This window comes from Protobothrops mucrosquamatus, unplaced genomic scaffold (assembly GCF_001527695.2).
Source record: "Protobothrops mucrosquamatus isolate PMUCROS unplaced genomic scaffold, P.Mucros_1.0 scaffold334, whole genome shotgun sequence".
Lineage (NCBI taxonomy): Eukaryota > Metazoa > Chordata > Lepidosauria > Squamata > Viperidae > Protobothrops > Protobothrops mucrosquamatus.
This window is the reverse complement of record NW_015386672.1, coordinates 629,393-645,593: the sequence shown is the minus strand read 5'-3', so window position 1 is coordinate 645,593 and position 16,201 is coordinate 629,393. Positions and strand designations below refer to the sequence as shown.

Sequence of the window (16,201 nt, the reverse complement as noted above, 5' to 3'; positions counted from 1 at the left end):
TCTTGTCCTGCCTTTAGGCGCTTTGGAGAATAGCTTGACTCCCTCTTCTTTGGGGCAGCCCCTGAGATACTGGAAGGCTGCTATCATGTCCCCCCTCGTCCTTCTCTTCATTAAACTAGACATACCCAATTCCAGCAACCGTTCCTTATATCTGAAGACCTTACTATTTTATTGAATACAACTTCATGGAACCATTTAAGGCAAGAGGGAGAGATAAGCCTCTAATAGAGATTGGAAACTTATTTTAACCTCTGCTTTACTGAAAGAGCTCAACAAAATGCACCACTCAAAAATTAAGACTTTGCTGCTGGATTTTGTTATCGATGTGAAACATCTGGGGAGGAGGAGGACACAAAAATGGGGGGGGCCTGGAACAAGATTTCCAGACACACTTCAACCATTTTTTTGTGACCAATTAGTGCAACCCAGCACACTGTTTGGGAAGCATGGTTAGAGCCTGCAAACTTAACAAGGAAACCCACTTACCTACTGTGGTTAGTGTTAAATCTGAATCACAGCTTCTCGTTTTGGCTCTCGAGTTCTCCTCCAGGAAATCAGGGCCATCTACATTATTGTCTAGGTTCACGTCATAATCGCATTCTGTCTCTGAGCCCCTGGTAGTGTCAGGTAAATCTGAGTTATCCATCGAAAATTCGTCTCCGGTACTGTCTATTGAAATTGTCTCAGCAAGATCCACTGACGTTGGTTCTATTTGTTCAACGGGATATGTATTTTAGGTATGTGTTTGTGTTATGTTTTTTTTTTTTTTTCTTCAGATTAAAAAAAACATGCTACATGCACAGTTTTAAAAAAACAATGTGTTTATTGTTAACACCCCAGCCCCGAAATAATTGGATTCAAGGTCTGTGAAAGATAAAGTTAATTAGTTCTAGAGAGACATCAGATAACATGGTAGGTAAACTGGTAGTAAGGGTGGACTGTTTAGCAATGGGATGCAATTTTAGCCCTGCTGTGGTTAGAAAGAAGATAATAATAGTATTTATAACATGGAAGAAAAGTTCATCCAAAGGTTTTATCCCCCTACGTAGTCATATTTTTCCGTAACGCTCCACCCATCCTTAACTCTCCATGTCTTTTTCTACCATGTTTATCAATTGCCCAATCTAGCTTACAAACCTAAGATTTTCTGGCTGTCCTATCCAAGAATTGTTCAGATCTGACTCTGTTGGTCAATGTTTTAAATTAACAGACATTTGCCAAATGGTTCCATGTAGCAAATACTCCACACTCTGTCCATCGCTTCGTTTGGCTGGCTACAGACACTGTTTGCTGCCTAAATGAATACACACATCCTTTCATAAGGACCCAAGGTGTGACAGAGAAAGCTGTCTATCAAAGATGTCTCTCTCTCTCTGCCTGTCATATGTATGATGACATTCCTGTATCAGCTGTTCCCTACAGATGTTGGGAAGCCTCTAATTCACATATTTCCCTTCCCCCCTTTTCTTATTGGCACAGGGAAACATTGGTTCATTTGAGACAGGGAAAAAAGTGATGGCTTCCTTTTTGCATTACCAAACCTTCTTACTATACATGTGAATATCCCACCCAATGGGAAGGTGGAGAGCTGGACTAGAAGACCTCCAAGGTCCCTTCCAGCTCTATTCTATTTTATTATTCTATTCTATTACATTCCATTCCATTCCATTCCACAATCTGCCCTATTCTATTATATTCGCTCCAAGCATTCCAGTTTCCATGAATTATGAACATTTGAACTGAAAATAAAATTCTATATCAACAGTTTACCTCTGTTTTACATCTCGTCACATCATGCTCATCATACTACAGGAGATAGGCTTGGCTGGAGCCCACAAACATCAAATGAAACTCTAAGAGTTCTTATCACATAGCTACATTGTCAGAAGTGGAGGCGGGGGGAGAACAGTGTCTGTCTATCTGTCTATCTATCTATCTGTCTGTCCGTCCGTCCATCCATCCGTCCATATCTGTCCCTATATCTTTCTCTCTCAACTATCTTTATCCATCCATCCATCCATCCATCCATCCATCTATCATTTATATTTATAACTCAGCTTTTACAAAGGAAAACTCAAGAACGAAACCAAGAAGAACCTTAGGGAAACACACATGCTAATAAAAATATTTTTAAAAAAGCATAAAAAGCTATAAAGTTATAAGAAGCAAGCCTTAAAAGGGATTTCTGCAATGAGGTTGCGTGGGAAGTGGTAGCATTTGTACTCTAAAAGTTAAATGACAAAAATAAAGGACATAAGTGAGCTTTTGAAAAGTAAACAAATCTAAAGGACAGCTTTCTGAAATAAAGGACTCTCCTTTGTAATAAAGACCTAGAGTCACCATATTTCTAAGCAACAGAAGAATGAAAACTGGAGCCCTACCGACTCTAGGCCACCAACCCCTGATCAGAAGTAGTTGTCCAACTACTAACTTTGGCAAAATCTAAACATTTAGTCAACGAAGCCTGTTCATTCAAATTCTTTCCTTCTTTCCTTTTCTTTCTTTCTTTCTTTCTTTCTTTCTTTCTTTCTTTCTTTCTTTCTTTCTTTCTTTCTCTTTCTTTCTTTCTTTCTTTCTTTCTTCTTTCCTTCCTTCCTTCCTTCCTTCCTTCCTTCCTTCTTTACAAATAACTCAAGGCAGCAAATATATCCAACACATCTTCCTCCTCCTATTTTGCCCACAATGACACAACCTCTGTGAAACTGGTTGGGCTGAGAGAGAATGATTAATCAAAAGCCACCCGGCTGACTTTCACGGCTAAGGCGAGACTAGAACTCATGATTTCTCGCTTTCTAGCCCCTAATGCTTTAACCACTAGACCAGGGGTCGGCAACCTTAGCTCTTTTATGACCCGTGAACTTCAACTCCCAGAATTCCTGAGCTAGCCATGCTGAGGGGAAAGAGAGAGGTTTCCAAGCTGAGCCATGCTGGCTCAGGAATTCTGGGAGTTGAAGTCCACAAGTCATGAGGGGGCCATAGTTCCCCCATGCTGGCTCAGGAATTCTGGGAGTTGAAGTCCATGAGTCATAAAAGAGCCAAGGTTGCCTACCCCCGCACTAGACCAAACTGGTTCAAATGCTGCAAATTAATTTGGTTATTGTAACTCTATAGATAATCAGTGCCACATTCGGTGCCAACAGAGAATTACCCAGGGGGGAAAAAACACACACACACTAAAAACAACCCAGATCCAATAACAGGACTAAAATCAGAAGGAGGCTCAAATGCTCTTTAGTGCAGAGTGCTATTATGGCAATTCCAGAAGGACGTTCCTTACGACGACTCCGCGTCAATCTGCAGTCCTGCACACCTCCCTTCAGTTCTGCTGGCGGCAGCTTTTGAACAAGCCAGCATTGCAGAATGGTCAATAACCAGTCCTAAGGCAAGTGAACAAATTTTTGCCTTTTCTTGCCTTTGGACAAAGTGTGCAACTGAATGAGGAAGGAACCCAAGTCCCCAAATGAAAACAGAAGCCAAGGGCATTCCGAGGCCCCTCGTGCTAACCTTGTACATCTTCTCCTTGGAGCCCGGGTTTATCCATGATGTCTGTGCTTTCCACTTCACATGTTGCCACAGATTCTGCTAAAAGGGACGAGGGGCTGGATACGGGACTGGGAGAGAAGAAAAGGTCGCTTTAGCAAGTGCATCCATGTTCCGCTAAGTAGGAAAACACCCAGGGGAATCTTCTAAGATCTAGCAGTTCAACGATTTATTAAAAGGGGGAAGGGGGTGGGGTGGGAGGGTGAGGTTAGGCATCACAGAGACTGGAGCTCAAACCCCTGCTCAACTCTGGAGTTCATCAAGCCAGCTACTGCTTCGGCCTAGCTTCCTTCATCGAAGGTTGTGATTGTGAAGACTCAAGGAGGAGGACAAGAGCCCCTGCCTTCAGGATTGCCAGACAGAAGAATAGCAGAATCACCAAAATGGGGCAGAAAGAAGACAGTGCCTGTATCAAAAGCCAAGCAATGCAAGACAAATCACCTGGGCACCACTTGGGTCTACAGGAGTCCTGGTGGTGCAGTGGTTGGAATGCAGCTATTCCAGGCTAAATCTGCCCGCAGCCTGGAGTTCGATTCTGATCGAATCAAGGTTGACAGCCTTCCATCCTTCTGAGGATGGTTAAATGGGGACTCAGATTGTTGGGGGACAATATGCTGACATTGTAAACCAGCCAGAGAGTGCTGTAAAGCACTATGGAGTGGTATATAAGACTAGATATTAGATTAGATTACATTAGATTAGATTACATTAGATTAGATTAGATTACCTTTATTGTCATTTTTTTTACTGTGGGCACAACGGCACACATTAAAAATGAAATTTAGCTGCTTGCTCTCAAAGTGTAACACATACATAACAAACCTTTAAACATCCTATATACAACATATGTATAGACCTACACCCTTTACATGTAAGCAACATAACTATTAATCACTAAGTGTTAGTACTATTGCTACAGCGCATATTAAAAGGATATAAAGAAAACTGACATATCAACTACAAAGATTTTTAGGTGCAAAGCTTCAGCTTATCCTTCCCAGGATCCAGTGGATTGCTTGGGCAAAAACATCCAGAGTTGGACGGCTTGTAAATTTGGTACATTATTTATTAAAGAAGAAACAGATCTGGCCACGTCCCCAGAGAGAGACTGTGCTCGTGCTTGTGCATATTTTTTTTATCACTAGATTTATATCCTGCCTTTTATTTTATACAGCCCAAGGTGGTGTACCTAATACTTATCCTTCCTTCCTCATTTCCCTATAAACTCCCTGTAAGTTGGGCTAGGTTGATTGGTCTAAAGTCACCCAGCTAGCTTTCGTGCCTAAGGGAGGCCTACAAGCCATGGTCTCCCAGTTACTATCCAGCACCTTAATTCCTACACCAAACTGACTTTGCAATTAAGTTCAAAGCATTACACTGCCCAATTGCTTAGTCCTTATTAAACATTATGGGCAGGTAGAGTAAGAACCACCCCAATCCTGCTTTAATAAAACTCCTATGTTAATAATATTTACTTATCTGATTTCTATAGCCATCCATCTCAACAAGCGATTCTGGACAGCAGACATCCTAAAATTATATAGACAAGTAGAGTCTGTCACAGGGGTCTTCAAACCTGGCCCTTTTATGACTTGTGGACTTCAACTCCCAGAGTTCCTCAGCCAGCGGGCCTGGCTGAGGAATTCTGGAAGTTGAAGTCCACAAGTCATAAAAGGGCCAAGTTTGAAGACCCCTGGTCTATCGGGATCAGTTAATAAACAGGAAGATCATCCTGGGCCATGTAGTTTGCAAATCGGACTGCCAATGAAAAACATTCAACCAATTTCTACTGGCACTAGAGAAACGTTACCTTAGTTGTGTAGCTGGTACAAGTGTAGAATCTAGAGTTGAAGGGACGTCCTGAATGCTGCCGTCAGTGCATTGAACTGGTAAAGATTCAGTTAGGCTATTAACTGAAGTTGCTAGAAAAAGAGACACCCGTGTCAAAACAGCCTTTATGTCAAGATTCTGCACACCGTCAACATTATCTATCTCCTTGGGGTTGGTGGAGTGGCTTGCAAAGGTTTCAAACTGTAGTAGACCGGCCAACGTTACCCATTCCAAATTCATCAAATTAAGATGCCAATATTTTTTGTCGAGACAAATCTATTCTGATTAGCAGCAAGTCAACCTAGACTGCCTTTCAAAGATGTAGCTAGAAGGTTCAAGAGTTTGTTTGTTTGGCTTTTGGGAAGAGAGAAAGTTCCTAACCTGGAGGAGAGGAAGGTCAGCCATAGGCCCCCGCAATTTGTCTTGACAAAAAGCAAATTGCTGAAAGACACAGACTCCTATGTTGTTGTTAGCTTAACCAACAACACAGAACTTGGCAAGCAAACTACCCCTGTAATGAGAACATCTGCAATTCTGTGTTTCAGTGTTGACTCCACTGCAGTTCTTAACAGAGTGTCACCTGCTTTTCCTTTCCTCCTCCAAGTTATTTATGCCTCCCTTTTCCAACTAAGTTGTGCAAGCTTCTGCTGACAAAGGCACATTGATCAGAGTTGGGTAACATAAACAAGCCACCAAAATCAGGCTTTAATTATACTGAAAAGGCCGTGGTAATATGATTTGCACAGAATGCTACATTTAAGGCTGAATCATATCCTAAATGTAAGAGTGGAGGACCCACACAATTAATCATGGTTGCAGATTCTCTTCCTCCTCGCCATCCTTTCTGATAAAAGTCTCGTTTTCTACATACAGCGAAGTGAAAACCCCCACCAGCCCCAGGATATATCAGGCAGCCAAAAATGGGTGAGATGTTGCCCTCTCTTCATTTACAGAAGCTAACTAGACAGAAACTGAATCTAGAAAGACTGCAGAGAAAAGCAACAAAGATGATTAGAGGACTGGAGGCCAAAGCATATAAGGAAAGGCTGCTGGAATTGGGAATGTCTAGTTTAATGAAGAGAAGGATGAGGGGTGACATGATAGCATCTTCCAATATTTGAGGGGGCTGCCACAAAGAAGAGGGAGTCAAGCTATTTTCCAAGGTGCCTGAAGGCAGGATAAGAAGCAACGGATGGAAACTAACCAAGGAGAGAAGCAACCTAGAACTTTCCTGACAGTTAGAACAATTAACCAGTGGAACAACCTGTCTCCAGAAGCCGTGAGTGCTCCAACATTGGAAGTTTTTAAGAAGAGATTGGACAGCCATTTGTCTGAAATGGTATAGGGTTTCCTGCCTGAGCAGGGGGTTGGACTAGATGACCTCCAAGGTCCCTTCCAACTGTATTATTATTATTATTATTATTATTATTATTATTATTATTATTATTATTATTATTATTATTATTAGTGCTTCAACTCTGCTCACAGAGTAATGGCAACAGACTAGTCCAGGGGTAGGCAACTTTGGCTCTTTTATGACGTGTGGACTTCAGCTCCCAGAATTCCTGAGTCAGCATGGCTGGTTCAGGAATTCTGGGTATTGAAGTCCACAAGTCATAAAAAAGCCAAGGTTGCCTACCCCTGGACTAGCAGAAGAGACATCTAAGAACCTAAGAGGGTCTGTATTCCACTTTGCCCCCAGATGTTGCCTCTAGGAAGGAAACAACACATGAATTCAAAGCTCTTTGTTGCATCACACTTACCTGAAGGGCTAATTCTACCATTACTACCGTTTTGCCGTTGAAGATGTTCTTTGTAGCATACTGAACACATGCCATTTGTACGAGGGTTTCCATAAAATCCGCATCCAGTGGAACATAGCATAGGTACTTGGCTATGATTAGTTTCTTGAGCCATAATCTTTTCTCGTGACCTGCGAAACAAGGGATAAACGATTTCATCAAATACAGATCAACCTCAGTCTTTTCAAACTGCTAAACAGAAGCCCATATAACCCAACTCTGTCCTTATTCAAGAAATTGGCCATATTTTTACCCCAAGAGGTTAGAATGACATGTTCCTTCCTTGGGAGACTGACAAAGTTTATACAACCAGCCTTGGCATGGATTAATAAACCAGGTGTTATCTGCCTCCAATTCTTCATCTAAAGGTAAAGCAAGCAAGATTACAGGGTATCTCTGAATCCCTTGTCTTACATATCAAAAGCATACCCTGAAGATCAACATTCTGAAACTGGAGTAACTGGTGCAAAACCAGTAAGAACCACAGAAGAAACGAGTTTCCACCTTACCAAATGTACCAAAACAGGAAGAAAGACCAGAGAAAAGAACGGAGTAACAGGAAAAACCAGATTCAGTACAAGTTCAACTAGCTCTTGATTTCTCCTAGCTGGAGGATGAATCTCGAGACTCATCAATCAGACTAATGACTCCAAAGACATCATCTGAACTTTCCAAGGTGTTAAAAGATTAGTTTCTTTCCATTCTTTCAAATTAAGCAGTAATTAAAAGTCAATCAAGAAACAGCTTCACTAACTAAAGATCAACTGAGTTCCTTAGATAGCAAAAGTACAATGGATTTGTTTATCCCAAAGGTGATTTTTCATGAGGCAACTGGACTTTCTTGTTTTTCTTTGAAGACATTTTGCTCCTCATCCCAGAAGGCCATGAATTGCAATTTCTACATGCCAAATATAAATTTTAACGCTGAGAGAAAGCACTCGTGCTTCCTTACTTTTTTTAAGCACTGATTTTCTTAAAGTAAATACAAGGGCAGCCACCCACATGCACAAAATCTCCCGTTTCCTTTTTAGCATCAAGGGGCGCTGTCACATCTGATTCAGTGACTGATAAACATGACTATTTTTACGCTTCTGTTATTAAAGCTGCTCTTTCCAAAACAACTAGCAATATTCCAGGGTTTCCACATGCATTGCAAAAGAATTCACTGTGCAGGAATTAAAAGCTCTGGTAGCAATGCACACCCGCTCGGCACAAAAAGGTTGACTTCAACTTTCCTGTATTTCTGTATATAGCCATGGTGGAGAACCTATGTCACGCGTGCCACAGATGGCATGCGTGCCACAGGTGGCACGCAGAGCCCTCTCTGTGGGCACGCGCACTATCACCCCATTCTTAGGCCTTCAGCTGGGTTTTATAAAACCTTTTCGCTTTAGGCTTCCGCCGTGTGCAAAAAAAAAAAGATTCAATCAATCAATTTCAACTTCTCGAGGGAAAAAAAAGATCTCGCAAAGTTGGAATTGATTGATTGAACTTTTTAGTCCCACCCAGTCTGCCGTTACCATCACAGCCATGCCCACCCAATGGGCCACACCCACCCAATGGGCCACACCCACCCAATGGGCTATGTCCACCCGGCACCCGACGATACGTAAGTGGGTTTTGGGTTGCAGTTTGGGCACTCAAGTCTCCATCACTGGTATATAGCATCTCCCCAAAACCAAGCTATCTGCGGGAACTATGGATGGCAAATGTCCTCAGCTTACGCCCACAACTAAGCCCAAAATTTCCGTTGCTAAGCAAAACATTTGTTAAGTGAATTTTGCCCCACTTTAATGACATTTCTTGCCACAGTGGTTAAGTGAATCACTGCAGTTGTTAAATTAGGAACAGGGTTGTTAAGAGAATTTGGCTTCACCCATTGACTTTGCTTGTCAGAAGACCATAAAAGGGGATCACGTGACCCGGGACACTGCAACCGTCGTATGTACAAGTCAGTTGCCAACTGTGCATATTTTGTTCACATGACTATGGGGATGCTGCAACGGTCGAAAGGGTGAAAAACAGGCGTAAGTCCCTTTTTTCAGCGCCATGGTAACTTTGAACGGTCCCTAAATGAACTCTTTGTAAGTCGTGGACTGCCCTTATTGCAAGGAAGAAACATTTAACTGCTTAGATTGGAAGACTGCCTGGACCTTCATGCAAAGTTTTATCTTCTACTTTCAACCCTGACCAAGCCTCTCTCACTTTGGATGGCCACTTCCAGCTTTGACCTTCTGAACATAATTCAGAATCTATGAATAGGGATGGAGAAAAAAGCTTTATTTTTAGAAGGAGATCCTTTGTGACACGAGGAAAAGGAAGCTTAAGCTGAATTTCCGCCATTTTTATTTTTTTTACTCAGGGCCCATCGTGTTTGAACTCTGACCGCTGTCTCTGGGGAATTGCAAAACAAACCAAAAAAAAAAAAAATCCCAAACCCAAAGCAGCTAGGGAATTTTCCAAGGGATTTTTCACCTTGGACTTTTGACGGGTAATTTCTTCCCTTTATGGTAAGTAGCAAACAGCTTCTCGAGCACAGAATATTTTTCAGCAGCCAAAATTGAACACCCAGCACACTTAAAGCCTCAGTAGTTCCACAAGTGTAGCTAAGATTTTGGTATCAAGGAATTTGTACACCACACACCAGTGCAATTCAGGATTTGTAAAAGTACGGTCATGTCAAATCTTATACGGCCCTGCCAAACGCATCTTTTAACGCCATGCTTACAAAGCAAGAATCTAAACATGAATGCTAAGTTTCCAAGAAACTTGGAAAAACGTTTTGGAATTAGACCTCATCTCTCCATCCAAACATCCAACAGCTAGTGTAAATCTCTGCAGGAGCTGATACAATAAAAACATGTCATGAATTGCATTATTTTTCTTGGATTTTTTTAAATGATCTCATCGGAGAAAATAAATGACATAATGGATCAAATCCCAGTCACATCAAGCAGCCAGAAGTGTTGCAATGCCAGTCCAAACTAAAATATGCTAATGCTAATAAAGTGATTAGCCCTAAGAAATAGGCATTTTTGCCCCTTACAGAGCATGCTAAAATTAGCATGGCTTCATTTATCTTCCCTTAGTTTCACCAAATGGTAGCATCTGGCCATCTTAGTTAGATCTTGGAAGTTAAGCCGAATTGGGCTAAGAATATGTTCTATTCCCTAATTTGGCAACTCAAATTTTTAACTCATACTTAAAAAAATGAACTGCCTAATACTAAAAATGGCAGATGGCATTGTCCTTCCTCAAGCTGATGAACTGCTGAAGTTGCGCAATGCTTTCAGGAACCTCTGAAAACCGGTTCTACAGTGGTACCTCAGTACTCATCCTTTATTGATTCTGGGAGGCGCGTATCAAAAACAATGAGTACCAAACACATTTTTCCCATAAGGAGTAATGTAGTGAGTCACAAGGCAGCTGACACTGACAAGTTGTAACTTGTGGTGTTGAGTATCAAACAAATGATGAGTACCGGGACAAAATTTTGACATCGAAATGTGTTGAGTACCACATCCGATGAGTTTCAAAGCAGTTGAGTACCAAGGTACCACTGTACATTAAAAAATGTTTGGCTTCAGAGGTTCCTGAAAGCATTGCGCAACTTCAGCGGTTCATCGGCTTGAGGAAGGACAATTTTGTCCACTTTTAGTAATAGGTACTCCACCCATATCTAAAGGTTGTCTTTAATCTGAACAGCCCCTTAATCCTTCTTCAGAACTCAAGAAGCTTCTTGGATGAGAAGTGAAATGTCTTCAAGGAAAAATAAAAGTCCAGTTGCCTTTTGAAAAAGCATTTTTGGGACAATCATGACCTGGATGACTGAGAATTTCCATAGACCTTAGGGACTGCCTAGGTGAAATCTGAAAGAAATGATAAGCCATTTCCATATTAGTAGCAGGAACATGTCCATGTAGTGACCAACAGTTGATTAAAAAAAATCCCCTTAAAAATCCAGGTGGGGCAGGAAATGTGTTGTGTATCAAAGGAAGTACGATATGGCTCAGAATCATGGATTTCACTTGCCTTCTTATCAGCTCTGTGATATTATTCTAAGATATCCCAGTTGCAACACAGTCTTTGTAAAGAACCATTACCAATTAAGAAAGCCATTTGTTTCAATTTTCAATCGATCTGCATCCTCACCTCTGCACTACAGTATTCTAGAGACCAAAACAAGAACATACGGAGATATAAAAAAAAAGTCCAATTGCTATTAAGTTCCTTGAATTTCACCTTCTCATTTACAAAAGTGAAAAAAAAAATGTTAACTCCTGATATGGAAGTGTTTGTGGAGAAATATTCTGGGGAGGAAAACGTATTATAGCCATTAGAGTTTACAGCTAGATTAAAAATAATGCTTATTGATTAATACATTAATGGAGAAAAAAAGCAAACAAAAGACCAAATAACCACTTGAGAGCAAGTCAGCTGCATAAATCACAATCTGTTTTTAACAGATGGTTCTTATTAACACGTTTTCAAGCAAAAACAAGATTAACATAAAACAAAAATAAACATGAACAATTTGCCCATGCACAAAAACAAAAGGAGATAAATGACACAACGAGATACATTAAAAAGCAAACAAAAAACTGTAATCGCAACTATATCCCAAGCTCTTGTAACATTAAATAAACAAAAACAAAGCTTTCAACATTGACAAGGAAAAAGATGTGGTGTTTTCTAATTAAATGAATCAATAATTTTCTAAAAACAAAATGCTAAAAAAAAATCGCTTAGCCATTATGACTGAAAGCTAGCTTGTTTCAAGTCAATCTAAGTTCAAACTTCATGCTAGTAATCACTCCAAACAAGTAGACTTATTTTAATCAGCCTTTAATGTTAGCACTCAAAGCATGGTATAACAATCCAAAGATGAACAATAATTTAAATAATGTAATATGGATTTACTCCAAGATCAATCATCATCTGGTAAACAGGATCCAACCAATACTTAATTATAGGTTATTGACAGATACTTAATGATGAAGGAAGATAGCACCTTTGCAAATGAAAACAAAGTTAAGATAAGCAAGGAAGAGGAAGTCCTACAATAATTCAATGACACCGAGTAAAATGCAGCTGAACTAGGTCAAAGGCTTTACATGACTTGGCAGAACGTCAAATTAGTCACTGCAGGAGAAAAAAAAAACCACGGCAAGATGCCACGTCAGACTAAAAGGAAACAGAGAAGTTACTACTGTAGTAAAAGGGACAGTAGGATCAAAGAAAGAAATTCGCTTCCTGATGCCGTAAAACTGGAAAATGTAAAACCTGTCTCTAGACTGTTGCTAAGGAGTAATTTAATTCAATTCAACTTTTTAAGGGCAAACTAATTTTGTAACCTAGCACCTCAGTTTCTGCCCAAATACCATTGATTGTTTGTTAGGAAAGGCACTGGACTAGGGGAAATTATGAATCCATCACAGCAATGTGGGTTTTGAGCTATGAAATTAGACAGATTGTAGAACAGAATAGAATAGACAGATTATAGAATAGAATAGAATAGAATAGAATAGAATAGACAGATTGTAGAATAGAATAGAATAGAATAGAATAGACAGATTGTAGAATAAAATAGAATAGAATAGACAGATTGTAGAACAGAACAGAACAGAATAGAATAGCTTTATTGTCACTTTAAATGTACATTAATACATTAAAATGAGATTCTGTAAATTTTCATATTCTATTCTATTCTATTCTATTCTATTCTACAATCTGTCCTATTCTATTCTACAATCTGTCTATTCTATTCTATTTTATTCTACAATCTGTCTATTCTATTTTATTCTACAATCTGTCTATTCTATTTTATTCTACAATCTGTCTATTCTATTTTATTCTATTCTATTCTACAATCTGTCTATTCTATTCTATTCTATTCTACAATCTGTCTATTCTATTTTATTCTATTCTACAATCTGTCTATTCTATTCTATTCTACAATCTGTCCTATTCTATTCTATTCTATTCTATTCTATTCTATTCTATTCTATTCTATTCTATTCTATTCTATTCCTCTATTCTATTCTATTCTATTCTATTCTATTCTACTCTTATTCCTATTCTATTCTATTCTATTCTATTCCATTCCATTCCACTCCACTCTATTCTCCTCAGCATTGCTGGTTCATTATTATTATTATTATTATTTTGCTCATTATCATGATGTGTGTTTCACCCTTTCTGTAAGCTGCCTTGAGGACCTGGCAACTGGGCAGCCAACAAACCAAACAAACATACATTTGTAGTTACATGGAACATATTTGTAAAGCGCCACACCGAATTAAAAAGCGGAGTACTGTATTATGTGAACTTGCAGTGCAGAAAGCTATCCTGGAAGCTTCTCAAATCTAATAGAGAGGTCAAACCAAAACAAAAAAACCTGAAACAAACATTAGTGATTTGTTTTGTCTCCTTATACATTGTAAAGATTGTTTCCACCAATGTTTTTTTTTAAAAATGAAACAAGAATAACCCAACAATAACCCAACAATGTTACTACCTCTTTAATTGCCACATTAGAAAAAAACAACAACATGAAATAATGAGACATCAGAGGCTGGAAGCGCAATTTTATCAAATATGGATGGATTTCATGATTTACCTCAGTAGCAATATTTTAGATCTCTGATAAATATGTACATGAACAGTACTTGTCTCTTTATTTACTGTTTAGTGGTCTTTTTATATTATATATATTTTCCCCTATGCATCTGATAATGTGTTTATAATGACATAGTTCAATAAGAACAAATGACCACAAAAAACAAATTCAGCAGGGTTTTTTTCTTTCTTTTTCTGCTCCTGAAGCAGATAAAACAGTCCTCCTGGAAAACCTTACTCTAAGCCAGAAAGAGAGTGACATTTTCAATTTACCATCCAAAATGTGACTTTGGGGATATCCAATACTCAATCTCACATTTATAGGTGAATAATTATACACAGAATTCAATAAAAAGCATGTTTATCCCACTAAATGTTAAGGCTAGTGATCAACAATAATAATATCAATGGTTAACGCTGAATATTCCTTAAATTCAGGAATTGTCTCTAATTATTTGGGCAACTCTTTACTTACCCCCCGTCAAAATCCTGAAACAGGAATCTACTTAATTTGGAAAATTAAGCTGGAATTAATGGACTTTGCCATAAACTTCTTTCATTTTTAGTCTTACCTTTAAAAAAAACAAAACAAAAAAACCCCACACCTGTCCTTTAGATAAATAGCAATAGCACTAGTAACAGCGCCTAACTAGACTTATATATCGCTTCATAGTGCTTTACACCCCCCTTTAAGAGGTTTACAGGAGGGGTCTTCAAACTTGGCCCTTTTATGACTTGTGGCACGCTGGCTGAGGAATTCTGGGAGTTGAAGTCCACAAGTCATAAAAGGGCCAAGTTTGAAGACCCCTGGTTTACAGAGTCAGCATCTTGCCCCCCCCAAAACAATCTGGCTCCTCATTTTACTGACCTTGCAAGGGTGGAAGGCTGAGTCAACCTTGAGCCGGTCAGGATCGAACTGCTGGCAGTGAGCAGTGAGTTAGCATTCTAACCCACTGTGCCACCACGGCTCTCAATCAGATCAGAATGCTTGAATTTTAATGAAGAGCTTGCTAGTGTTGATCTGAGCGTTTCAAATTGTTAACAAGACGGGAACAAACTTACTCAGCCAAATCATGAGTCCAGACAGAGGTTACATTGCATAATATCTAAGTAGTTCTTTTTCGTCTATTCTCAGTATCACTAATCGTTCAACGATGTAGCTTTACCACGCCTATAGCATTTCAAAAGGCCACCGTTGATTATCTTCTGAAAACACTGTTATTTTCTTACCAAAGTGGTACCTATTGATCCACTCGCATTTTCATGCTTTCGAATTATTAGGTTGCAGTGTTTGGGTCTTCCAACTGCCAACCTTCTGGTGGGCATGCCCAGCATCTTAACCACTAGGCTACCACGCCCCTTCGTATAGTTCAGTTCTCACCATTTAAAGCCATCTAGACATTTCTACTAGCAAAGGCACTTTGCTTTAGTCTGTGCATTTGTTTTGGCAAAAGTACAGCCACACTGCATGGGGCCTGATCATTCTCCTAGCAACTCCCCAAATCCCTGTGCTTTGATCAGCATACAAAGTTCATGATTTTAAAGGCTCGGCAAAGACAGTCCCAACTGGCTGAGGAAGCCAAAGGAAGTGGAGGAAGAATCCACTTCTACTTTTTTTTTTTTTTTGCAAGGCACCAGCCAAAGAGACTTTTTCTTCTGCATTTTTAAGCCTGCAAAATTCTGGAAAAACAAGATAAGCAAGGTCTGCCGATAGGAGAAGGCAAACGAAACTGCATAGCCACCTTTCTCCATCCACACATTGTAGGAAAAAGGGGGCTGCTCGGATTTAATTAAAAAACGGATTGGAATTAAAAATTAGGATTGGAATTCCTAGAGACAAAAGCTTGATATTGGTTTTAGAAAGTCAAAGCAGTCACAGACTTCTAGCAGAAAATGTGTACGGCTACCGAACATGATGTTTCACGAGGAAGGATTTGAGTCCAGCTCTATTTTATTTCTTACAGGCTGTTGATGAAACTTTTATCACATGCTGTGATAAAAGTTTGGGGAGGGAAGCTATCATCGCCTTCAATTAAGCAGACATGCAATCTCCCTGGCAAATTCCAGCAACAAAATTTGGAACTCATTCTCCTGAAAAAGTTGGGGCTCCTATTAAGAATTTAAAATGTGGTCCTTTGTTGAGCCATCTTCGGCAACCTTGGGGTAATCTCTAGATGTTAAAGGAAATAATTTCCCTGCAGGGCGCTGTGACCTCCCAATCATCCATTGGCAATATTCCCGAACTCTTGCACATTCTGAGTTGCAAACTGCCTCCTGACTCGTTCTTCTGCTTACAGGTTACAGCGTTTTGCAACTCTTCAAACACCATCTCCAGCAGTCACCATAGGCAGAGGGACTCTCAAACCATTATTTCCTTTTGTCATCGCGCAAAGACTATCATGAATCCCCAT

The 16,201-nt window shown here is 39.7% G+C and overlaps 1 protein-coding gene across 4 annotated transcripts in view; it reads right to left on the bottom strand.

The window, feature by feature from the left end:
- Nucleotides 1–16,201, bottom strand: part of ZFAND6 (zinc finger AN1-type containing 6) — a 46,452-nt gene that overhangs the window by 6,714 nt on the left and 23,537 nt on the right. For 2 of the 4 annotated variants that reach the window (XM_015815283.1, XM_015815282.1), the window contains exons 2-5: nucleotides 7,134–7,303; nucleotides 5,351–5,462; nucleotides 3,505–3,611; nucleotides 487–708 (exon numbers count right to left, since the gene is read on the bottom strand). In XM_015815283.1, the coding sequence (XP_015670769.1) occupies nucleotides 487–708; nucleotides 3,505–3,611; nucleotides 5,351–5,462; nucleotides 7,134–7,287 (595 nt within the window). In that variant the 5' untranslated portion in view covers nucleotides 7,288–7,303. The remainder of the gene's footprint in view (nucleotides 1–486; nucleotides 709–3,504; nucleotides 3,612–5,350; nucleotides 5,463–7,133; nucleotides 7,304–16,201) is intronic. The other 2 variants (XM_015815284.1, XM_015815285.1) reach the window with 2 other exon arrangements.